Source organism: Semicossyphus pulcher, unplaced genomic scaffold, assembly GCF_022749685.1.
Source record: "Semicossyphus pulcher isolate SPU_LCO1_2020_fin unplaced genomic scaffold, fSemPul1.0.p SCAF_1, whole genome shotgun sequence".
NCBI lineage: Eukaryota > Metazoa > Chordata > Actinopteri > Labriformes > Labridae > Semicossyphus > Semicossyphus pulcher.
This window is the reverse complement of record NW_027211603.1, coordinates 36,071,740-36,098,223: the sequence shown is the minus strand read 5'-3', so window position 1 is coordinate 36,098,223 and position 26,484 is coordinate 36,071,740. Positions and strand designations below refer to the sequence as shown.

The following is a 26,484-nucleotide window of genomic DNA, read 5'->3' as shown; positions in this document are numbered from 1 at the left end:
TCTTCTTTAGGACTAAGAATATCATTTCTTCATGTCATATCAACTCTGGTGGTTTTCCTTCTGTTGTCATGTAGACGCAGTGTCTCTGTGTGGGCGGGGTTGTACGTGGATTTGTGGTGCGTTTAAGTACAGCAAAATATAATCGTATTAATCAATGCTATCTACAAACAGTGTTAAATGACGAAGACTGAAATCAGAGGAGGACCATGGTTCTTTCAGAAGTTCTAGTTAAAGAACAAAGTTTGAATGTTATGCGCCTCTTCCACTATACGATTAGTAGACTATGTATTCGGAATATATAAACATAAGAGGTTATAGTTTTCGTTAAAAGTTGCATTTGTCAGACTGTCTGCAAAGCATCAAGGGGTGGTGCATGTGGCAGTAACGTGATCAGTGGATATACTTTGGCGCCCACTTGTCTGTTACCGCCATTATTTGCAAGGAATTCAAGAGGTAAGTAGTGTTGTTACATGGTTATATGTTAACATTTTATACAATATGATAATATTGTTTAAATTCTACGCGGTTTTGACTCTAATAATTTGCGGGGTTTTTTTGTTAAAGCAGTGATGAAATGTAATTAATAATGGCTAGGATTACTGATGTCAAGTGTTTAAGTGTTCAGGTTTACACATGCGGCTGATGCTGCATCGTTTTCACTGAACCAACTTAGCTACCTCAAATGTTTTATAAATGTTGTATGTTGCAGTTGTTATATGTAGTCCCTTTTTTATTCCAGAAAATGGCTAAATATTCCCCCGCCAAATTCCCCGTTGGGCAGGATGAAGAGACCTGCAAAATGAGGGAGAAATTCCAATTATTGAGCGTAAGTTGGAAATGTGTTTGTGTTTGAGTAATTAGAATTAATTTAAGTTTTAATGAGTAAGATTTTTTAAAAAGTTTTATCTAGCCCATCTGGCCAAACAGGAATGTGATTGATGTCAGGGGGACAACTAGAGTCAATATCGGCAGTACATGCAAATCATGGAGACCTTTGATAGCTTTTGGGGATCAAAACAGACACACAACTTATTGCAATATCAAGAAGATTGACTGCAGTTCCCTGAACAGTCGACCGTATTGCTAGGAATGAAGTTTTTTTTTTAAAGTTACATGTATCACCTTTATTATATTGATTTTGTATTCATGTATGAACCCTTCTTTTAAACATGCTTCTGTACTTGTATTGAGAAAACAATGACAACTATAGATTTGATATGATTATTGTAAATATTAATCAAAGAGAGTGTAATTATTTGATACATATTTATTATAATTCCATAATTGCATATCTCCACAAAAATATATAGATTCTTAAAATTAACAGTTGTTACAAGCATGTGATATCTTTGTATGATGTGTGAGGATTGTCTGGTTAAAGTATTAGAAATTGTTTGCCATGAATTATATTTACTTTTCTTTTGTATTTGCAGTACCAGTGCCTTGATGAAGGGATGAGCAGGGCAGAGCAGTTCAGCCAGGCCACAGCCGTGGCTTCAATGGCCATGGACCTGCTGAACAAGTTCAGCAGGCAAAAAAAGGCAGCAGAAAAAAAGGCTTTGAGCCGGGAGCAGGAGGCAGCCAGGTTGCAGGGGCAGTGTTCGGCGTTGGAGGAGAAGGTGGACGCCTTGGAGGCGTGCCTCGCACTCCAAAATGATGGTAAGTATTTATGTTGTTTTCCTGTTTGAAATGTAATGAATGTCATGGTATGATAGAATAATAATATTTTAATATAATATAATATAATAATATTCCATATTCCATTTGTGTTCTGGATGAAATGTAGCAAATGCCAAGGCTGTCAGTGAGTGAGTGTGACTTTATTATTGTTGTGTGACAATTTATGTGTTTGCATGTTTTTCTACATTTGTAGATATGATTGTGGCATCATCCCAGCCAGAGGAGAGGGCAGAGGAGATGAATTGATTTTTTATTTTTTTTTGAGTAATTGTTTTTGGTTGTTTAAGTGTTCTGTTGTTTGTTAAAAATAAATATTATATTACATTGTTGTTGATCGTTTGTAAGTGTGTTATTTCTAAGCAATGGTGAACTTTGGAGTTATTAAGGGAAAGAGTGAGATAAAAAACAGATGAACATTAAGTATTGTAAAAAGGAGTAAAAATTCTTCCTTTCATTATTTAATTAATTATTTAATGAAATGAATAAACTTGGTCGCAGTAATAATTTTATCCACAATAATACATGAGAGAAAATTGCACGTTAAATTAGTGAAATGCCACTTTAGCATTGTTAAGGTACATTAGACATGTTTTAGTATGGTTATATTTAAAGTCAGTAGGTGGCAGTATTTAATTGTCATTACTGTGTGAAAAACAGTGTATAGGTCATAGGTCATATAATTACAGGCATTTTAGGAATGGTATTTTTCTATTTATATTAACTGATATACAGTAAAAGATGTTATTAGAGATGTCCTCTGTCTAGCCTTTTATTTAATCACATGTCTAAATGTGTAAATCAAATTTTTAACATAAGTAACCTAATAACACCTCAAATGTATTTAATTCTTGTCATAATTGTGGGGCATTTTAATATAATTTTTTAATATCTTCCATCATTTACAATGCAAGATATTATTAGAAGACTTTTATTTTGACAACTTCCTTTTTCTAGTTTGTTACTTCCTGTTAAACGTGTGTATTTTCTCCATGTAGCTCTTTACTAAAAGTCTCTACACATTTCAACTTGAGGTGAGACTGAACCACTTAATGTTTGAATGTGTGCTGCATTGTAAATGTTTGGCCTGAAAAGTGATTGAGGAAACACACATAAGGTTTAGCTTTAGAGTTTTAAAATAGGATAAAGTATCATTTATGTGGCTTTAATTACCTCCTTTGGATGTTTAATATTGTTTTTAATGTTTTCTATACCCCCAGTAAGTTGGTATGATCCTATCACGGCCTGTATTTGTGTGCTGCGTTGTAATTGGTTGGTTTGAAGCTGTTACTTGTCCTGCGTTGTGATTGGTTGATACATGATTTAAAACAGAAGGGAGGTTATAAAGCTGTGTGCTTTGAGCATTTCGTCCCCTTTGCTTACAGCAAATTTGAGAGACAGAGACAGAGAGAACGAGAGAAAGAGAGAGACAGAGAGAGAAGGATATATTTCCAATTTTTCTGTACGGATTTTTCTGCAGTTTTCCCCGGCTTTGTCGAGGACTCCAGGACATTTTGGACACACAGTGAGTAAAAAAAGTCTGCCTGGTGTTGCTAGTTAGGAAGCTAACTGTAGTAGTAAAAGTGCTTTGTGTATTTTTGATTGTTCTAAAGGCGGTTTTCAGAGAATGTGTAAATGCTGTGTGTATTTTTGAATGTTTTAAAGGCGGTTTTCAGAGAATGTGTAAATGCTGTGTGTATTTTTGAATGTTTTAAAGGCGGTTTTCAGAGAATGTGTAAATGCTGTGTGTATTTTTGAATGTTTTAAAGGCGGTTTTCAGAGAATGAGTGAATGCTGTGTGTATTTTAAATTGTTTTAAAGGCGGTTTTCAGATAATGTGTAAATGCTCTGTGTATTTTTGAATGTTTTAAAGGCGGTTTTCAGAGAATGTGTAAATGCTTTGTGTATTTTTAATTGTTTTTAAGGCGGTTTTCAGATAGTGAGTGATGCTGTGTGTATTTTTAAATGTTTTAAAGGCGTTTTGTTAGAGAGTGAGTACATGATGTGTGTATTTTTAATTTTTTTAAAGGTGCTTTTCAGACTCTGTCGGACAGAAATGTTCTATTTATTTTTGAATTTCAAAATTGAATTATAACTTATTTTAAATTGGCACCAGGCTGCAGTGTCATGTGGTGTTTAGGTTTGAATTTTGAACCAAGCTACAGGGTGCGCTTGTTTTTAAATAAGGCAGAAGCTGCAGTGTCATGTGGTGTGTAGTTTGAATGTTGAACCAAGCTACAGGGTGCGCTTGTTTTTAAATTAGACAGAAGCTGCAGTGTCATGTGGTGTTTAGGTTTGAATTAGAACCAAGCTGCAGGGTGTGCTTGTTTTTAAATAAGGCAGAAGTTGCAGTGTCATGTGGTGTCTAGGTTTGAATTTTGAACCAAGCTACAGGGTGCTCTTGCTTTTAAATAAGGCAGAAGCTGCAGTGTCATGCGGTGTTTAGGTTTGAATTTTGAACCAAGCTACAGGGTGCATTTGTTTTTTAAATAAAGAAGAAGCTGCAGTGTCATGTGGTGTTTAGGTTTAAAATTTGAACCAAGCTGCAGGGTGTGTTTGTTTTTGCATTGTGAGTTATTTAAAATAAGCTTGAAGCTACAGAGTCATGCGATGTGTGCTTGAATTTGAAACAATATGGTGTTTGTTTTTGAAGTTTTAACGTACTATTGAAGATGGTTCATAAATTATAATAATGTAACATCATGCTAAATTTAATTGGTTAAATAGCTGATAGAAGTAGTGCTGTATAACCTTATACATTAATATACTGAATATACTGTTCTTCTGTCCTCATGCTTTAAAGCCAGGGGGAGAGTGATAAAAAAGCTTGTATGCTAAATTCACATTCATAATGAACAGATCGATATATATATTTCATGCTGATAGCACCACCTACTGGTTAATTTTAATAGTTGATAAAAGTAGTAAAGCAGTGGTTGAGGCAGTTTTTAGCCCTTTGACTGAAGTGTTCTAATACAACACTGTGGGAAAAAAATATGTGGAAAAGTTAATCAAAATATATATATTATATATATTATTTGATACATAATATATATAATATAATATCAAAATATGAGACAAGTATACAGATGTCATTTAATTAAAAGTATAATCATGAAATGTATCGTACAATGTAGAATCACTTCTGTCTTTTTTAATTTCATCAAGTGTGTGCATAGAAAAGTAGGCAATTAACAAAACTAAATGGAAAAAATCCGTTCTTTTGTGTTTAGCCTTTTTAGGAGACTGTCCAATATTTCCCAGATTTTTTTGACAGCAGGACTTGGTACGAAAGCAAGGTGAGTTATTTATTTATTATTATTACATTTGTTGAAAAAGCATATATTGTGTAGTTTATAGATGCATTTAAAAAAAACATTTGAGGCCAAATATGTATTGAATGTTGTTACTGATAAATTGTTCCTTCTTTTTTCTGTTGATATGTTTAGATGCCTCGTGGCAAGTCCTTTCGTCGCTCCCTGGCAGCCAAGAAGCGATTGGCCGAGCGACGAACTCCTGACGTTACCTTTCAGGAGCCCAGCAATGCCAGTCATGCACGTATGTAGTCATTTTGTCAAGTCTTTGTCATGGCTTCAATTGTAGTTGCACTATTATACATTTCCCTGTATTTAGTATATTTCTTTTGTAGTAGCAAAATATTTAAGTGTTTATGGTTATATTTTGCTTTGTTTTTGTGTCTTAATGAATAGGCAGGGGTACTGGGTACCGCCATGCTGTGCAGCAATGGCCAATTTCGTCCCTGACCGGACGAAGCCACAAATTGGTCATTCCGGCCGAGTCTCCTGACAAGAAGGTAATATTAATTTAAAAAAAATGTATAAAACAAATACCAGAGCTGTAAAATGAGTAATTATTAGTAATTGTCATTAATTAATGTTTGACCTCTGTTGTTCCAGTTTGTTCTTCTTGTCGGTGATTCCCACCTCCGAGCCATCGCCGATGGTTTCGTGAAGATGCCAGAGGGAAGGCTTTCCTTTGGCATCATGTCGACACCCGGGGGCTCTGCTAAGGACGAGAGGATCGAGTTGGTTCACGCCGTCGTTCCTCGAACTCCTGAAGCAGTTTGCCTTCTTGCCCCCAGCAACAACCTGACTGCCTCCAGGACCACTGACGAAGCTGGCGCTGACTTCGCCAAGCTTCTCAGGAGTGCTTGCGCTCGTTGGTCCAATGTAAGCTTGTTAATGTATTTATTACAGATGATGTTGCTCGTTCATCTTTGGCACTAGTAGTATGTATGTTTATGTTAAAAGTAGCAGAATAATATTCATGTACTTGTAGTGTTTTGAGAGTTAATGAACTTCCATTGTTTTCAACAGGTTGTAGTTGTGGATTTCCCTCCACGCTTCAACATGGAGCTCCAGCCCCAGGAGCTTCTGCGTCAGGAGTTCCATCGTGTTGCAGCACGCATGGGTATGTTTGAGATTTTAGTGCAAGCACAGTTTACTGTATAATTTATATATTATATATTATAACTTTCAATCATTAAATGTAAATGAAAAAATGACTACAGAATAACGTGTTGATATTTCATGATTTATTTGTCCTTTTTTTAGGTGTCAAGTATTTGTCCACTGCGGAACACTTCCCTTTGGACCACCCTGAACTGTGGGCCAGAGATGGTGTAAGTGAAAATGTTTGATATGACAAGTGCAGTTTATGTCAGATATAGAGAATACATTGTTTGTAAATAAATGTGTTGTTTTTTTAACAGATCCACCTGTCTGACACTGTTGGGATGCCTATCCTTGCGCAGTTGCTCTGGACTGCTGCTTATAAGGTAAGCCTGATTATTAAAATCTCTGTGTTTTGATTTAGTTGTGTTTATTTTGGCAGACTGCTTCAATTTTAGTCAATATAGCTCTTAATTGTGTGCGTCTTTAATTCTTCATGTAAGGGACTTTGTAAATGCATTTTAAAAAGTGATCAATGAAGAAATGTATTACTACCGTCATCAGGAACTGGAGACAGTACCTGTAAGCACGCAGGCGCAGGCTCCCCCCAGGATACCGGCACCACGCTTCACTCCGAGAGTCGTTGTGAAGGGGGAGGACGTCTCACCACGTCCTCAACCGAACCCCTTCGAGTGGACAGTGGTTGGACAGGGCAGGAAGGTAATAGGCTGCAAATCTAATTGTTTGGTTGAGATCTAAAATAAAAGTAATACCACTTAATCAGTAAAGTTTAGTCCAGGTAAAACAGTAGGCTTTTGTCTAAAACAAACTATGCTATCTTTCATTACAGAGGAACACATCAGGGGACCCGTCCTTTGGTGTGCTTCCCAAGAGGATGGTTCAGCAGCAGGTTTGTTGTGTTTTTATGATGTTTTCTTTGATTAGCTGTATCTGAGTATGGTCTGGTCTGTTATGAGCATCCAAAATTCACAACAGTCTTTCTGCATTCGTCTTTCGCAGGTGGTGAAGGAGTGTTCCATCCCGCTAACCCCAGTCTGGTTTAGCCCTGCCCTGTTGGATGCGATGGACAAGGTTGTCCCATCACATCTTCCCAGTCCAGAGTCCACAGCTGTTCCCAAAGGCAGACTGGTAATTTTTATGGAAATTCTATCTGTTGGTCTCCCCTTTCTGACTAAATTACGTAAATGCAATGTGCTTTAAAAATGGCTTGAAAAACTTTGTTTTGTTCTTTCATTAGACGCCTTTTGTGGAACAGAGGCGGAGGGTTGCTGCCAAGAGGAGCCTGTCCCAGCGGCAGGTCAGTTGTTTTTCCATACATTTTTTGAGATATTTGTGATTGTTTGAACAGTTTGGATTTCTACAGGCAGCAAAGCCATTTTCTGTGTAGGGTCTGAAACACAGAGAAGACTCCTGTTGTATTTTCTACATGGAGTTCATTCATGTGTTGCCTTGTTTTAGGTGGAGGCAGCACCGAGTGCTGTGGAGGTGACTTCCAGGCGATCACCTCCCAGTTTCATGACCGTGGATGTGAAGGAGGAGGTTTGTGCACTTTGTTGTTACAATTGATTTATAAATAAAAAAGATATTGTTTTTAGCACAAATATTGTTTGCATCAAGTCTGCATGTTGAACTGAAAACAGAACTTGATTTATTTTATTGAGTGTTTGTCTGTGGCAATAATTTTAGTTTAGTTTATTCATACATTTTTTACTTTTGTGTTTTCTAGTCGCACGCAGCACCGGGCTTTGTGGGGGTGTCTTCCAGGCCGTCACCTACCAGTGCGTGCTTGAAAGTGGCTGCGGAGGAGGAGGTCAGTGCACTCTGTTGTTATTTTGACTAAAAATGCAATGCTGTTATACCATTATTGTTGATGCAGTATAGGAATCACTAACAACATAGCTTTTTACTTATTAAAAAGCACTTAAAGGTTTTTTGGTAGCTTTCATATAAAGTGTACAAACTGAAATGACATCATACCTTATTTAATTTATTTCAGTGTGTTTAAAAATGTGCTTTAGTTTATGCATTTAATACAATAGTTTTATTTCTAACAGGAGGCAGCACCGAGCGTCGTGGGGGCGTCACCCCAGCCATCTCCTGGCACGGCTGTGAAGGAGGAGGGTGCTGACACACAGCGCACTCAAAGAGTCGTCAAAGGTCAGACTGATCCAGTTCCTTGCATGTGTTCAGAAAAGTTACCACCGTCTTTTGTTGCTGGAAGTGATGTAAAGGCTGCTCCATTTACTCCTGATGTTAATACACTGATAGGTTGTAGTGTTGTGGCTGCAATCAAACATCTGATTGCACCTGTGTGTACCTGGAAAAGGAGGGATGTAGATGAGATAAGAGCAGAAGGCAGCAAGTTAGTTGAGTTTGTAGCTGAGGAAAGTCAGAAAAGTGATGCTAAGCAGGGGTTGTGTAAGCTGATTGAACAGCACAGTGTGTTTGGCAGGAAGTAGAGAGTAGACATAGGTAAGCCAGAGTACAGAGTTTTCGGGTCGTTGGAAGAGGAGACAGTTTTGTCCAACAAGCTGGAGGAAGTGTTGTTGAGGGATGGAGTGTGTTTGCTGAACCTCCAGAGTGCAGTTAGTGTAGTGATTCATCACAAGGATTACTTTGTGGTGGTTGATTGTGCCACACGTGATGCTTCTGGGTTGGCATCTAGTTTTGGCAGATCAGTGGCTGTTTTTAACACATGCCTGACTGACCTGATGTTTCACATCAGGAGTCTGATGAAGTCTCTGAAGGCAGAGTGGTATGCCGTTAGCAGCCTTTCTGTGGAAGAGTGTGCAGTTGATGTTGACATAGAGAGTGCAACAGTGGTTGCAGACAGTGATGAAATAGAAGTTGCAGCTGACCTTGAGAATATCAGCTCTGTCAGGCCTGCAAGTCCTCTAAGATCAGTGCAGGGGACATTTCATCAGGGAGACGATCAGTTTGAATTCGGAGGACTCCAGTGTATGGCTATAAGCCTGGTAGCTATAGCAAAGCATAGTACTGACAGCGTGTTTTCATGGCAGTCAGATAACTTGGATAAGGTTGTAGTTTTAGGGGACGAGTTGTATTCTTCTTTGAGGAACAACAACTTGATCAGTGGTGGGTACGAGCTGCTTTGTGTTCCAGATTTGCCCAAGCAGCAGGTCATTGATGGACACAAATTCCAGTTTCAGTATGGCGACTATGTGACAGGAGATGTCGATGTGGTTAAGGGAGATCTTATTGAGGCAGGTGTGCACACCTCTTTAAGAGATGGATTGGCACAGATTTGTGGGAAATACGACACATGCTTTCTGACATTGAATGGCAATACTTGCTCAATCATTGGTCAGAATGGACAGTTTGCCATAGTTGACTCCCATGCACGCAGTGCAGATGGGATGATTGCTGAGACAGGGCTTAGTGTTGTTGTCTACTTTAGTTGCCTTGATCATGTGTTTGATCACATACGCAAGTTTGCGAATGTGCTGAAGAAAAGCCAAAAGCTGTTTGAGATTGCTGGTGTTCGTGTCGTTCCCACAGGCCCCACTGTTGACAGTAATTTGTCCTTGGGTCCGTCAGTAACAGTTAAAACTAGAGAGACTGGCTTTGGTTGTAGTTTGTCTGAAAAGTTTTCTGTTCAGCAAACAATCAGCAACAACAGTCAGAGGGCAGAAAAGCGTAAGATGTCAACAGGAACTACTTCATCAAAGAAGTTCAAACAGAGTGATGTCACTGAAGTTAATTCAGATATTGTGTTTGTTAGTGATGTGACAAGTAGAAAACTTCAGTTTAATCCTCTGAGTAAAGAAGTTGCACAGGCTGTGTGCACACAGTTAGATATCGAGTCAGAGAAAGTTGATGTAGTGTCTACAGAGGTTGGTTTGTTAGGGGCTCCATGTACAAAAGAGAAAATAGTTGGTGATGGTAATTGTTTCTTCAGGGCAGTCAGTCAAGCTGTGAGTGGTACGCAGAAGTATCACAGGAAGATTAGACTTGCAGTTGTCAAGCAATTAGAAAATAATCCAGTGGACTATAAGAGTCTTTTGAGAAGTGAGTATTCGACTGTGGTAGAATACCTTAGGGTTTCGAAAATGCGTTATGTTGGCAGTTGGGCTACAGAAATAGAGATTCAAGCAGCAGCAGATTGTTTAGGAGTAAATATTTTTACGTATTATCACGATCGCTGGCTTGAATATAGTTGTAAGAATAGGCAGTTGTCTAATCAGGGAGTCTATTTAGAAAATTGTAATGGCAACCATTATGAGACAGTTGTGTGTGTTCAACAGCCCCAAATGCAGAGTTGCTATGGTTATTGTAAAGTAAAAACGTGTTGTTCCACAGGTTACAATGTTAGACGGCAAAGCAGAGAGAAAGATGGTGTTTGTTTAGGAGGTTTGACTTCAGCTGAAAGTTTAGTAGTAGAGCATGTAAAAGATGATGTTACAGAACAACAGCAGCATACTCCATTATCTGTTTTAGACTCAGATTGTGTGGAAATATTTAGTGACGTGAGTAAAAGTACTTTTGAATTTAACCCGTTGTGCAACAAAGTTGCAAGAACATTATGCAGTAGGTGTAATGTAGACTTCGAAAAGTTAGATGTACAAGGGCCCAAAGTGTGTGGGACTTTAGGTGCTGTTTGTAAGACTGATAAAGTTGTAGAGGATGGAAATAGCTTTTTTAGAGCTGTAGCTCAAGTGCTTAGTGGTAGTCAGAAGAGTCATCGTAAGATAAGATTGGCTGTTGTGAAACATATAGAAAGTCACAGTGAGGAGTTTATGACGTTAATTGGAGAAGAATATAGCTCAATTTCAGATTATATAGAAAAGTCGCAGATTAAGTATGTAGGGTTCTGTGCTTCAGAAATAGAGTTTCAGGCTACGGCAAATGCTCTTGGAGTCAACGTATTTATATATGTAAATGGGAAATGGGTGGAATACCATTGCATGAATACTGTGTTGGCAGATGAAGCCATATACTTACAATGTGAGAATCATTTTGAAGCAGTAGTTTGTGTACAACAAGGTGATGAGCAGGTTTGCTTTGATTTATGCAGAGGAGATCATTCATGTGAGTCTGAGTATAGGTTAAGAAAGAAAGGGAAGGATATGTCAAACAAAGAAACACAGAGTGGTGTAAATACAAATTATTGTTTTTCTAAGTATTTGAAAACAAAGAAGAACCTCCATAAGCTAATTAAATGTCAAGAAAATGTATTGTATAGGCAGAAGGTACAGGAATGGAGTAAAAGGAAATACCAGGGATATGTGGTGCATCGGGAGAAAGTTAGGGGAATGAGTAAGGAGAGGAGTAAACTTGCGTACCAGGGAAATGTGGTGCATAGGGAAAAAGTTCAGGGAGAGAGTAAGGAGAGGAGTAAACGTGAGTACCAGGGAAATGTGGTGCATAGGGAAAAAGTTCAGGGAGAGAGTAAGGAGAGGAGTAAACGTGAGTACCAGGGAAATGTGGTGCATAGGGAGAAAGTAAAGGGACTAAATAAGGAGAAGAGTAAAAGTAAATATCAGGAAGACGTGTTGCATAGGGAGAGAGTCAAGGAAATTAGTAAAAGTAAATATCGGTTAGATAGGTTGCACAGGCAGCGTGTAAAAGCCATGAGTACAAGGAAGTATCGTGAAAATGCAGAGCATAATAAGCGTGTTAGAGCAGGTAACAGATTGAGGATGAAAGAAATTAAAGTAAAGGCAGAGCAGTTTGACTTTGTGATGAAGCAGTTTTTGGACAAAGTGAAAGATGGGCCAGATTTTGTTTGTTGTGTCTGTTATAGATTGTTGTTCAGACATGAGGTGTTAAACTTGAAAAGGGATTACTATAAGCAGAGGAAAGAAATAGCCTTGATTGCAGATAAATGTATTTCTGAGGAGTATTTGCATAAATGTACTAAAGACTGTGAAGTGCCGTGCCAGTGGTTGGATACAGCTAGAGGTCAGCTTTGGATTTGTTACACGTGTCATTATAAGATCAATAAAGGTGAAGTGCCACCTGAATGTTCACTGAACAATTTAGCAGTCCATGCTATTCCAGCAGAGTTGAAATGTTTGAATAGTTTAGAGCAACATTTAATAGCCTTACATATCCCTTTCATGAAGATGCTTGCGTTGCCTAAAGGTGGGCAAAATGGAGTGCATGGACCGGTGACATGTGTTCCAGCTAATATTGTGCAAACTAGTAATTTGCTGCCACGTTGTAACATGGAGGGATCTTTGATGCCTGTAAAGTTGAAACGTAAGCTGACGTATAAGGGACATTATAAGTATCAGTATGTGGATACTATACACATAAAGCAGGCTTTGCAGTACTTAAAAGACACAAATGTACATTATAAAGATGTTGTGTTTAATGAAGCGTGGTTAAATGAGTTTTGTAGGGAAGTGGATTCTGATGTTTTAGAGAAGGACAGCGATTCTAGTGTAGAAACTGTAGAAACATCTGCTGATGTTGGTGAGGATGAGCTTCTACATGATAGACAGCAGCATTGTATGTTCCAGGACACATGTCTAATGCCTGTTGATATTGGTCAGGAAGCATTAGATCACTATTTTGATAATGTATTGAATTTGGCTCCGGCAGAAGGAAACAGTCCTGTAAAATTACTGACAGATCAGGCAAATGAAGCCAAATGCTTCCCAGTGTTGTTTCCAAAGGGTAGCCCTACGTACCATGATGGCAGACAGCATCGGTTGACATTGTCGCGTTATTTTAATAATAGGATTTTACATGCTGATGGTAGGTTTGCCCAGAATGTCGAATACATCTTTTTTGCTCAGTACATGTCTGAGGTAAAACAGGTTATCTCAAGTGTCTCCATAGCATTGCGGAAAGGTAAAGGAAGTGGTAAAAGTAAAAAAGTTAGTAGTGATGTGTTGACCAATGAGGAGTCTTTAAAAAAATTATTGGAGTTTGATGATGGTTATCGGTTTCTGAAACCTATTCGAGGTACCCCAGCGTTTTGGCAGGGAGCTCAGCGTGACCTGTTGGCTTGTGTGCGTCAGCTAGGTATCCCTACATGGTTCTGTTCATTTTCCTCCGCTGATATGCGTTGGAAAAACCTTTTGTACAGTATTTTGAAACAGGAAGGAAGAACAGAGACTGTGGAAGAGTTAGAGTGGGCCGACAGGTGTGAGCTTTTATGTCACAACCCTGTCACTGCCGCGAGAATGTTTGATTTTCGCTGGCATTGTTTTTTGAGGGAGGTGCTTATGTCACCATCAGATCCAATAGGCAAAATTAAGGACTACTTTTATAGGGTGGAATTCCAGCAACGTGGTTCACCACATGTCCATAGCCTATTTTGGATAGAAAATGCCCCACGGATAGATATAGATTCAGATGCTGAGGTAATTGAATTTATAGATAAATATGTGACATGTGAAATACCGTCACAAGATGAAACGTTGTTAGACATTGTAACATCTGTTCAACAACATTCAAAGCGACACTCAAAAACTTGTAAAAAGAAAAAGACTGTCTGTCGTTTTAATTTTCCGAGGCCACCATCAGCAAGAACATTTATATGTCGTAGTGTAAGTGAATTGCATAGCAAAAACACGTGCACGTGTCAGGGAGAGGCCGCAAACAGCACTGCACAATGTGCGTGCAGGAATCAGGGACAGAAGACAACTGAGAAAATGGATAAAGAGCGTGCAGGGAAAATTTTGAAAGCTATGAAGGAGGCACTTTCAGATGAGAATGCTGGTTTTGATACTGTCGAACAGTTGTTTAGACATGTGGGTATAACTCAAAAAGTCTATGAAGCTGCATATAAACGTGTTGCTAGGAATACACATGTTGTATTGAAAAGGCAGGCTAATGAGGTTTGGATTAATCAATACAGCAAACCACTGTTAAAATGCTGGAATGCAAATATTGATATCCAATATGTAGTTGATGCGTATGCGTGTGTAGTTTACATTATTTCCTACATATCCAAAGCAGAAAGAGAGATGGGACTTTTGTTAGGAAATGCACAAAGAGAAGCAGCCAAGGAAGGAAATGCTAGTGCAAAAGATGCGTTGAAAAATTTAGGCAGTGTGTATTTACACAACAGAGATGTGTGTGCCCAAGAGGCTGTGTATAGGTTGACGAGTAAACATCTGAAGGAATGTTCTAGGAAGGTTGTATTTGTGCCTGTAGGGGATAACGCTGTGAAAATGAGTTTGCCTTTAAGTGTCTTAAAACAAAAGGCATCATCAAATGCTCTCACAACAGAAGATATGTGGATGAAGAGTTTGGTTGATAGGTATAAGAACAGGCCTAAAGATGAGGTTTTTAACGACATGTGTATGGCTAGTTTTGCATCAGAGTATCGCGTTCTTTCTAAAAATGAAAAGTCTGTGAATAGGATTACACTTGACAATAACTTTGGTTATGTCTTGAAAAGAACACGTACACAGCCTGCAGTAGTTCGTTATGCACGTTTCTCCGAAACAAAGACTCCAGAATTGTTCTATCAGAGTATTCTGCAGTTGTTTTTGCCATACCACAAAGATGCTCAGCACAAACCATCAGGTTTTGAAACCTATGAGCAGTTTTACAGTAAAGGTTGTGTAAGATTAGGTGATGGGTCACGACAGTCGGTAAAGACAGTTGTGGATTTAAACAGAAGCAAATTTGAAACTGAGGCAGATGAGTTGGATGATATCCGAAACAAGGTAGATAGTGACGGCGTTGTAGAAGATGCCTGGTGCGAGCTCTGCCCAGAGCAAGAATTGGAGCGTTTAGAGTGTGAAGAGCTACGAAGAAATGAAAAACAGGCAGACGAAGAACAGGTAGAAAATATCCCTGATTTAGCCGTCAGTAGGGAGCAGGTTTCACATTTAGAGAAGAAAAATAACATCATGTGCAGAAGTGACGGTCTGGCGTTACTTCGATCTCTGAATGAGACACAGATGTCTATTTTCTATCAGATTAGACAGTGGTGTTTGGACAAGGTAATGGGGAGAAATCCAGACCCATTCCATGTCTTTATTACAGGTGGTGCAGGCACTGGAAAAAGCCATTTGATAAAGGCTATTCAGTACGAGGCCATGAGGTTATTGTCAACAGTTTCTCGTCATTCAGACGACATTTGTGTTTTGTTGACTGCTCCTACGGGGATAGCTGCATACAATTTGCATGCAGCTACTATTCACAGCACATTTAGCATAGGGATTGATGTACGCTTACCGTACACGCCTTTAGGTGAAGAAAAGATCAATTCTTTACGTGCTAAATATGGTAGCCTGCAGATTTTGATAATTGACGAAATCTCCATGGTTGATCATAGGCTTTTGGCCTATATCCATGGTAGATTACGACAGATTAAACAATCAGGTGACTTTTCCCCGTTTGGAAATGTTAGTGTTGTTGCTGTGGGAGATTTCTTCCAGTTGCCTCCTGTTAAAGGGAAACCCCTGTATGTAGATGATGTTGAAGTTAATTTGTGGTCTAACCTATTTAGGGTTGCAGAATTAAAAACTGTAGTTCGGCAAAAGGATGATGTATTTGCACAGTTGTTGAACAGAGTAAGAACTCGTTCAAAGGGTACCCCGATGCTAGATGGTGACAAAGAGATTTTGAAACGTTGTGAAACCGGTGAAGTCAGCTCAGCTTTACACATATTTTCGACAAATAAACAAGTAAATGAGCATAATATTCAGCAGCTGTTTAAGACTTGTCCTGATTATGTTCAGATTGAGGCTCAGGACTTTGTGAATAGCAAGAAAACGGGCAAGCTGGAGTTAATAAGAGGACATCATACCAAAGCAAGTAAAACGTGTTTGGAGGAAACACTGCTTTTGGGTAAGGATGCCCGAGTTATGTTGTGTAAAAATGTAGATGTCATGGACGGTCTAGTTAATGGGGTATGTGGTACTGTAACACACATAGTTTACCCCAATGATGATGACAAAAAGTTTCCTCAGGTCGTGTATGTCAAATTTGATGATGATCAAGTTGGCACACAGAGGAGGAAACGCTGTGCACACGCACCAGCAGTTGAAATAGGTTCTACAGCCATTGAACCAGAAGAGGACAACGTAACAGTTAAAGGTGGACTGCGCAGGCAATTTCCATTGAAACTTGCTTGGGCTTGTACAGTACATAAAGTACAGGGGATTACTGTTGATAAAGCCACAGTGTCTCTTAAAAAGATATTTTCTGCAGGCCAGGCTTATGTGGCACTCAGCCGTGTTAGAAGTCTGTCAGGTTTGGTGATACAGGATTTTGAAGAGAAAGTAATCTATTGCAAAGACAACATTAAGGAAGCAATACAAAACATGTCTCCATTCTTGGATTCAAAGATTACGGGGCAAACATTCAATACACACACATTTGCTTTGTTTTTAATGAATGTCCAGAACTTAACTCAACATGTATCAGATTTGGCGTTGTGCACACAGCATTTGCAGCTTAACTGTATTGCTGTAACTGAAACATGGATACCTGATGATTCTCCATTAGAAAAGGTAAAGATTGATGGTTACAGTTTCCATAACTGTCCACAAAATTTATCGTACAGCAGCAACGACCCAGCACTGATGTCATTGCAGGGCCAACAACATGGCGGTGTTGGCATGGATAGTGCAGACAGTGTGGAATTTGACTTAATCAAAGCACCACATGTCAATTTGGAGTGTCTGGTTTACAAATATGTGACCTGTAACATATTAGTGGCGGTCATTTATCGACCACCATCCTATCCCATGTCTTTATTCAAAAAGAATCTTGGCAAGTTACTTGATTGGCTAGATCCACTAAGTAACACAATTGCTGTCATGGGAGATTTCAATGATGACATTTTGAAGTCATCATCAATCAGCAAATTTGTAGCAGAAAGAGGGTTTGTGCAGTTTGTGACTCAGCCCACAACAGAGAAAGGCACATTGATTGACCATGTGTATGTGAAAACAACACAGTACGAAGTAGAGTCAACAGTGTTGCCAACATATTTTTCTGATCATGAGGGTATTGTATGTGTCTTTAAATCGACAACTTAAAGACAAGGGCGAGTGGGTTAAAACTTGTTAGCAGCTGTATGTTTGAATGGTATGGTTGAATGTGTAGTGTTGTGGTGTTATGGCTTTGTGCTATCCTTGGTGTATTAGCCTCTGCAGTGCAAGATGAGAGAATTGTCGCAATTGTCGTGGTACATATTGCAGTGAAAGCCTTCTTGGTTGGCCTACCTTGCAACTCTCTCTTTTTAGAGGACAGCTGTGTTGTATCCTTGATACTTAGCTGTCCTATAATCAGCAGTTATCATAGCCTTATGTGTAGTAGCATTGTTGCCAGAATTGTGCCTTTTTTGTATTGTGCCTATACTTCCTGTCACATTAGTACATGTTCCTCGTGTTTAATAAAAAAAAGAAAAAACTAAACAAAAAAAAAAGTAAAAGTTCCATTATACCATAATGTATAGCAGATGTATTTTAAGCTTAATTGTGTAGTTAACATAAGTTACCTTTGTAATCTGTGTTTTGTATTCCCTGTTTAGATTCAGTCTGGTTCAGAGTAATTTTGTCCCCCCCCCCCCCCCCCCCCCCAAAAAACAATCTATTTTCATCATTCATATGTTCATGTATAAAGTAAATGGGATTAAGGTTTCGTTTCCTGCATTACAACAGCATTTATGAGAAAAATGTTGATTTGACAAATATTTATATTTATTGCACCTATTAAAACTGCAGTAGTATAATAGATATCCACATTAGGTCAACCAAAGAAAGTACAATTAGACAGACAAAAGAGACACTTAATGATATGCTGTTGCTAATGCAAGTTTTGCTTTACCTTCCATGTTTAGTCAGAAAGCAAAAGGCACTGGTAATGGTACTCCTGGTTTACTGGGATGGGGTTCAATTCCCTGCGGTGTCCTGCTGATAAGTTTGCATTTACATGGAAGTAGATATTTTGATTGCTATTAGCTACCATAAGGCCAAATAAAGTATTTGCAAGACAAAACATTAATGTGACAGTATGAAAGTGTTGGGAGGTTCCAGACCAAATTTTAAGCTGGTATGGCAAACCTGGAAGGAAGCAAAGTGAAAAAAATATATAGAAGCAATACCTTCCTGTTGCCCTTAGGTGGTGCTTTGAATGAAAGGCTGGACTTCTAATGGACCTCACATTTGTTATGTGGTGCAGATGTAATCATGTACAGCAGAGCTATTGCAGCTTCCTTTTTCATGGTGAGACATGGATATTCGCACTGCTGCCAGGGACTTGGCCTTAAAAAAAAACGTACGTGTTTACAATAAAGCATCATTCAGGTCTCTAGGCTTTTTCTCACCACATTTGAGGTAAAATGTTATAGTAAAGTAAGAGGAAAACATACAAGTCTCTCTTTCCACTAAGTGGCGATATGGGTATAGGTAGAATTTCTGTGTTGATCATACCGTAGAAATTTGGAGCAGATTAAACATTGTCAATGAGAGGCAGTATAGGCTCTAACCAGTAGGTGGTGTTCAGAGTATGAGTGAAATTAATATGTAGATCTGTGTAGGCCGGCACTGGCACCATACATTTGAAATGTGGAGAGTCGACGATGTATATGGGGCTTAATACTGTCTGTTACCATTAGGTGGCGCTATGACTATGAGTGAAAAATGTATATGTAGATCTGTCCAGGGCGGGACTGTCATCATGCATGTGAAATTAGGAGCTGATCGGACAATGTATGTGAGACCTACTACTGCCTCTTTCCACTAGGTGGCGCTATGAGTATGTGCGAAAAATTAATATGGAGATCTGTTCAGGCTGAGACTATAATCATGCATGTGAAATTTGAAGCTGATATAACATTGTTTGTGAGAGGTAGTACTGACTCTTGCCAGTAGGTGGCGCTATGAGTTTGAGCGAAAGATTAATATGTAGATGTGTTCAGGGCAGTACCCTCATGAAACCTGTGAAATTTGGAGGAGATTGGACAATGTATATGAGAGTTTATTCAGGCTCTGCCCAGTAGGTGGCGCTATGACTATGAGTGAAAGATTAATATGTAGACCTGTTCAGGCCGAGACTATAATCATGCATGTAAATTTTGAAGCTGATATAACATTGTATGTGAGAGGTAGTAGTGGCTCTGCCCAGTAGGTGGCGCTATGACTTTGAGTGAAAAATGTATCTGTAGATGTGTTCAGGGCAGTACCCTCATCAAACCTGTGAAATTTGGTGGAGATTGGACAATGTATATGAGAGTTGATACAGGCTGTCACCAGTGGGTGGCGCTATAGGATTGGTAAGGAAAGGAGTGTGTAGATCTGTTCAGGGCGGGACTCTGATCAAGCATGTGAAATTTGGTGCAGACAGGATGAAGTACAGGCGAGTTATCAATGCCTAAATGTTATGGCGAGGCATCATGGCGAAGGTTATATTCGTGGCGCCGCCAGGGTCACGCCCTCTGTTGTAACCTCACCAAGTTTTCTCACAGACCTTAATCAAGATCTTAAGAGTTTCCTGACATGAATTTGAGGTTAATATGTTTTACCACCTTGGAGGAGGGGCTTGTAGAGTAAAACATGTCACTTCCTGTCTCCAGTAGGCGCTAGGCCTGATGGGAAATATTTTCCTGTAATTGTGTTGGGGCTGGGATTCTTGTCATACATGTGAAATATGAAGAGGATAGAAGACTGTATGTGAGAGTAACAGTGATTTTCATTTTTTGGCATTTTGCCCAAAAAACATCAGACTTTGACCCCCAGCCAAGGCCACGCCCATTCTCCAAAACTCAAGCTTTTGATAACTTTTAATCTTCAATGTGTTGTCAATAAACTGAGCGACTTTGAAAAGTCTGGGAGGAAGTCCCTAGGAGGAGTTCGTTAAAGTATGACCCCTGGAAATCGCCCAAAACACGTCTTATTTTGAAATTCAAAGCAAAATGGCTGACTTCCTGGTTTGAGGTATGGGTGCAAGAGGCTTTTTAGTGCGTCTTGGGCTGTTCAATATGCTTACCAAATTTCATACACCTAGGTGAAAGTAACCTCTATGGGGAGGCGTTTTTGAAAATTTCTAGGGGGCGCTATGGAGCCATTTTGCAACAGTCATCTGCGAAACCCACAAAATATCAAATTTTTCACCAGCCCTGATGCACAGTCCAAATTTGATGAGTTTTGGGGCATGTTAAAGCCGCCAAATATGCGATTCATTTGGCACCAGAAACAAACAAACAAACAAAGAAAGAATAAGAATTCCTTCAATTTCAAGAGGTTCTCGCACCACCTTCGGTGCTCTGGCCCTAATAATAATTCCTTGCATTCCAATAGGTCCTCGCCACTGCGTGCAGTGCTCGGGCCCTAATAATTAAAGCCGCAAGCGGCGATGAACGGGCCCTCGCACCCGTGGCCACGTTGGGGCATGTCGTGGTCACGGGGTACGAGCCAGCCTTGGGGCGTGCTGCAGCAGCTGAGTGTGAATGAGCCACAGCATGTGCTGCAGCCAGGGGCTGTGCACCAGTAGGTGGTGCTATCAGCATCACCCAAAATCCTATGGAGATCAGTTCAGGGCAGTACCCTCATGACACTTGTGCAATTTGGAGGAGATTGGACAATGTATATGACAGTTTATTCAGGCTCTGCCCAGTAGGTAGCGCTATGACTATGAGTGAAAAATGTATGTATAGATCTGTCCAGGCCGGGACTATAATCATGCATGTGAAATTAGGAGCTGATCGGACAATCTATTTGAGAGTTAGTACTGGCTCTGCCCAGTAGGTGGCGCTAAGAGTATGAGCGAAAAAGTAATATGCCTATGTGTTCAGGGCAGTACGCTCATGAAACCTGTGAAATTTGGAGGAGATTGGACAATGTATATGAGAGTTGATACAGGCTCTGCCCAGTAGGTGGCGCTATGAATATGAGCGAAAAATCATTATGTAGACCTGTGCAGGCCGAGACTGTTATCATGCATGTGAAATTAGGAGCTGATCGGACAATCTATGTGAGAGTTAGTACTGGCACTGCCCAGTAGGTGGCGCTATGAGTATGAGCGAAAAATGATTATGTAGACCTGTGCAGGCCGAGACTGTTGTCATGCATGTGAAATTAGGAGCTGATCGGACAATCTATGTGGCGCCGCCAGGGTCACGCCCTCTGTTGTAACCTGACCAAGTTTTCTCACAGACCTTAATCAAGATCTTTAGAGTTTCCTGACATGAATTTGAGGTTAATATGTTTTACCACCTTGGAGGAGGGGCTTGTAGAGTAAAACATGTCACTTCCTGTCTCCAGTAGGCGCTAGGCCTGATGGGAAATATTTTCCTGTAATTGTGTTGGGGCTGGGATTCTTGTCATACATGTGAAATATGAAGAGGATAGAAGACTGTATGTGAGAGTAACAGTGATTTTCATTTTTTGGCATTTTGCCCAAAAAACATCAGACTTTGACCCCCAGCCAAGGCCACGCCCATTCTCAAAAACTCAAGCTCTAATAATAACTAGTGCTGCAAGCAGCATTGAACGGGCCCTCGCACCAGCGATGCAGACACCGGGGCGTGTCGCAGTCGCAGAGCAGAGCAGTACAGTGACAGTACGTAGTTGCACGGATTATGTAGAAAAATTATAATAAATATGGTGTTGCACAGAAGACGTCACATGTCAAGCACTGTATGTACAGGTGCACGTATTGCGAACGCGTTCGTGACTTTGTGTCTGTGGTGTGTGCGTGTGTGGTTGCGTATGTTTGTGTGTGTGTGTGTGTGTGTGTGTGTGTGTGTGTGTGCTGAAATGATCATATGGAACACAGCTGCAAATATGGGAGTGCCGACACGTTACGTGGCAGTGTACAGTAAGTTACTTGTTCGCGGATGGTATTGTGTTAAACAGATGTGGACACATGCGAGTGAGGTAATGGGCAAATTGCGTCGTTACTTAGTTGTCTTTGTTTTGCTTTGGAGAGTTACAAGAAGTTGTGGGAGGGACATTGTGTTAAAGTGAGGGCAATTTCTAGGTTAGACTGTTGTTTTAATTAGCTATGAATAAATCTGGACTGTATGTGTGACAGACTTTTGTCATTGCATGTATTTGCGGTATATTAATTGCGCGCGCGTAGTTGAATGTAACAATAAACCGTATTGTAACGATTCAACGACGCTAGTGTGTGTGTGTGTGTGTAGAAGCGCGTGGAAATTTATGCGTGAAATGTTTGAAATGCAGGTTTGTATTTAGGAAATGTAGGTTTGTCGTTACACATGCAATGTTTAGGTTGAATGTGTTAAAAAGCGCAGTTAGTATGCTTTTGGGTAGCGCGGCGTCTGCGTTCGTTAGTGACTGTCGGTGTAGTGTGTTGGCCTACTGTACTGTTGTGGTGTTAGGCCTGTCGTTGTGACGAGGATATGGGGGATGGTATTTGATGCATGGTAGATATCAAATGTAGTGGTTCGTGTTATTGCAATGTAGTTTGTGTATAATGAGTTAGTTGGTACACAAATTCAAGACACATTGTAATACATTTAGCGGATTATAGTGTAATTGTTTCTTTAGCCATTTTCGTTGTCGTCTGAGAAGGGAAACTCGCAGTGTGAGTTTCACTGTCAATGGTGAATGTGAATTAGATTTGTTTTAACATATCTAATAAAATGTTTCTGCACGGCAAAGTGACTTTTGTCTGGAAAAGAGAACCAAGAACATATACTTACGTTTAGAGTGTCTTGAGAGTTGTTGGAGAACTTGAGGCGTTAAAACTTCAAAAACAAACACCATACTGTTTCAAATTCAAGCACACATCGCATGACTCTGTAACTTTAAGCTTATTTTAAATTACTCACAATGCAAAAACAAACACCCTGCAGCTTGGTTCAAATTTCAAACCTAAACACCACATGATTCTGCAGCTTCTTCCTTATTTAAAAACAAACTCACCCTGCAGCTGCAGTTTGGTTCAAAATTCAAACCTAAACACCACATGATTCTGCAACTTCTTCCTTTTTTAAAAACAAACTCACCCTGCAGTTTGGTTTAAAATTCAGACCTAAACACCACATGACACTGCAGCTTCTTCCTTATTTAAAAACAAGCGCACCCTGTAGCTTGGTTCAAAATTCAAACCTAAACACCACATGACACTGCAGCTTCTTCCTTATTTAAAAACAAGCGCACTCTGTAGCTTGGTTCAAAATTAAAACCTAAACACCACATGATTCTGCAACTTCTTCCTTATTTAAAAACAAACGAACCCTGCAGCTTGGTTCAAAATTCAGACCTAAACACCACATGACACTTCAGCTTCTGCCTTATTTAAAAACAAGTGCACCCTGTAGCTTGGTTCAACATTCAAACCTAAACGCCACATGACACTGCAGCTTCTGCCTTATTTAAAAACAAGCACACCCTGTAGCTTGGTTCAAAATTCAAACCTAAACGCCACATGACACTGCAGCCTGGTGCCAATTGAAATTAAGTTATAATTCAATTTTGAAATTCAAAAATAAATAGAACATTTCTGTCCGATAAAGTCTGAAAAGCACCTTTAAAACAATTAAAAATACACACATCATGTACTCACTCTCTAACAAAATGCCTTTAAAACATTTATAAATACACACAGCATCACTCACTATCTGAAAACAGCCTTAAAAACTATTAAAAATACACACAGCATTTACACATAATCTGAAAATCGCCTTTAAAACATTCAAAAATACACACAGCATTTAAACATTCTCTGAAAACTGCCTTTAGAACAATCAAAAATACACAAAGCACTTTTACTACTACAGTTAGCTTCCTAACTAGCAACACCAGGCAGACTTTTTTTACTCACTGTGTGTCCAAAATGTCCTGGAGTCCTCAAAAAGTCCTCGACAAAGCCGGGGAAAACTGCAGAAAAATCTGTACAGAAAAATTGGAAATATATCCTTCTCTCTCTGTCTCTCTCTTTCTCTCGCTCTCTCTGTCTCTGTCTCTCAAATTTGCTGTAAGCAAAGGGGACGAATTGCTCAAAGCACACAGCTTTATAACCTCCCTTCTGTTTCAAATCATGTATCAACCAATCACAACGCAGCACACAAATACAGGCCGTGATAGGATCATACCAACTTACTGGGGGTATAGAGAACATTAAAAACAACATTAAACATCCAAAGGAGGTAATTAAAACCACATATATGATACTTTATCCTATTTTAAAACTCTAAAGCTAAACCTTATGTGTGTTTCCTCAATCACTTTTCAGTCCAAATATTTACAATGCAGCACACATTCAAACATTAAGTGGTTCAGTCACTCACTCACCTCAAGTTGAAATGTGTAGAGACTTTTAGTAAAGAGCTACATGGAGAAAATACACAAGTTTAACAGGAAGTAACCAACTAGAAAAAGGAAGTTGTCAAAATAAAAGTCTTCTAATAATATCTTACATTGTCAATGATGGAAGATATTAAAAAATTATATTAAAATGCCCCACAATTATGACAAGAATTAAATACATTTGAGGTGTTATTAGTTACTTATGTTAAAAATTTGATTTACACATTTAGACGTGATTAAATAAAAGGCTAGACAGAGGACATCTCTAATAACATCTTTTACTGTATATCAGTTAATATAAATAGAAAAATACCATTCCTAAAATGCCTGTAATTATATGACCTATGACCTATACACTGTTTTTCACACAGTAATGACAATTAAATACTGCCACCTACTGACTTTAAATATAACCATACTAAAACATTTCTAATGTACCTTAACAATGCTAAAGTGGCATTTCACTCATTTAACGTCCAATTTTCTCTCATGTATTATTGTGGATAAAATTATTACTGCGACCAAGTTTATTCATTTCATTAAATAATTAATTAATTAATGAATGGAAGACATTTTACTCCTTTTTACAATACTTAATGTTCATCTGTTTTTTTATCTCACTCTTTCCCTTAACAACTCCAAAGTTCACCATTGCTTAGAAATAATACACTTACAAACGATCAACAACAATGTAATATAATATTTATTTTTAACAAACAACAGAACACTTAAACAACCAAAAACAATTACTCAAAAAAAAAAAAAAAATCAATTCATCTCCTCTGCCCTCTCCTCTGGCTGGGATGATGCCACAATCATATCTACAAATGTAGAAAAACATGCAAACACATAAATTGTCACACAACAATAATAAAGTCACACTCACTCACTGACAGCCTTGGCATTTGCTACATTTCATCCAGAACACAAATGGAATATGGAATATTATTATATTATATTATATTAAAATATTATTATTCTATCATACCATGACATTCATTACATTTCAAACAGGAAAACAACACAAATACTTACCATCGTTTTGGAGTGCGAGGCACGCCTCCAAGGCGTCCACCTTCTCCACCAACGCCGAACACTGCCCCTGCAACCGGGCTGCCTCCTGCTCCCGGCTCATAGCCTTTTTTTCGGCTGCCCTTTTTTGCCTGCTGAACTTGTTCAGCAGGTCCATGGCCATTGAAGCCACGGCTGTGGCCTGGCTGAAGAGCTCTGCCCTGCTCAGTCCTTCATCAAGGCACTGGTACTGCAAAAGAAAAGTAAATATCATTCATAGCAAACAATTTCTAATACTTTAACCAGACAATCCTCACACATCATACAAAGATATCACATGCTTCTAACAACTGTTAATTTTAAGAATCTATATATTTTTGTGGAGATATGCAATTGTGGAATTCTAATAAATATGTATCAAATAATTACACTCTCTTTGATTAATATTTACAATAATCATATCAAATCTATAGTTGTCATTGTTTTCTCAACACAAGTACAGAAGCTTGTTTAAAAGAAGGGTTCATACATGAATACAAAATCAATATTATAAAGGTGATACATGTAACTTTCAAAAAAAACTTCATTCCTAGCAATACAGTCGACTGTTCAGGGAACTGCAGTCAATCTTCTTGATATTGCAATAAGTTGTGTGTCTGTTTTGATCCCCAAAAGCTATCAAAGGTCTCCATGATTTGCATGTACAGCCGATATTGACTCTAGTTGTCCCCCTGACATCAATCACATTCCTGTTTGGCCAGATGGGCTAGATAAAACTTTTTTAAAAATCTTACTCATTAAAACTTAAATTAATTCTAATTACTCAAACACAAACACATTTCCAACTTACACTCAATAATTGGAATTTCTCCCTCATTTTGCAGGACTCTTCATCCTGCCCAACGGGGAATTTGGCGGGGGAATATTTAGCCATTTTCTGAAATAAAAAAGGGACTACATATAACAACTGCAACATACAACATTTATAAAACATTTGAGCTAGCTAAGTTGGTTCAGTGAAAACGATGCAGCATCAGCCGCATGTGTAAACCTGAACACTTAAACACTTGACATCAGTAATCCTAGCCATTATTAATTACATTTAAAGCAATTCTTACCTTTCTGGCATGTCCCTCAGCACTTAGTTAAAA

General features: G+C 39.0%; 1 protein-coding gene across 1 annotated transcript; it reads left to right on the top strand.

Moving 5' to 3' along the window:
- The first annotated feature begins 742 nt into the window (after window positions 1–742).
- LOC138591189 (uncharacterized) lies at window positions 743–20,497 on the top strand. Its single transcript, XM_069661743.1, is given in 19 exon segments — window positions 743–826; window positions 1,434–1,659; window positions 3,603–3,616; window positions 5,127–5,235; window positions 5,388–5,491; window positions 5,595–5,867; window positions 6,015–6,108; window positions 6,252–6,319; window positions 6,410–6,475; window positions 6,654–6,809; window positions 6,940–6,999; window positions 7,110–7,238; window positions 7,348–7,407; window positions 7,569–7,649; window positions 7,837–7,920; window positions 8,165–10,472; window positions 10,536–11,280; window positions 11,401–17,056; window positions 20,345–20,497. Coding segments are annotated over 19 exon segments (10,470 nt in total).
- The last annotated feature ends 5,987 nt before the right edge of the window (window positions 20,498–26,484 follow it).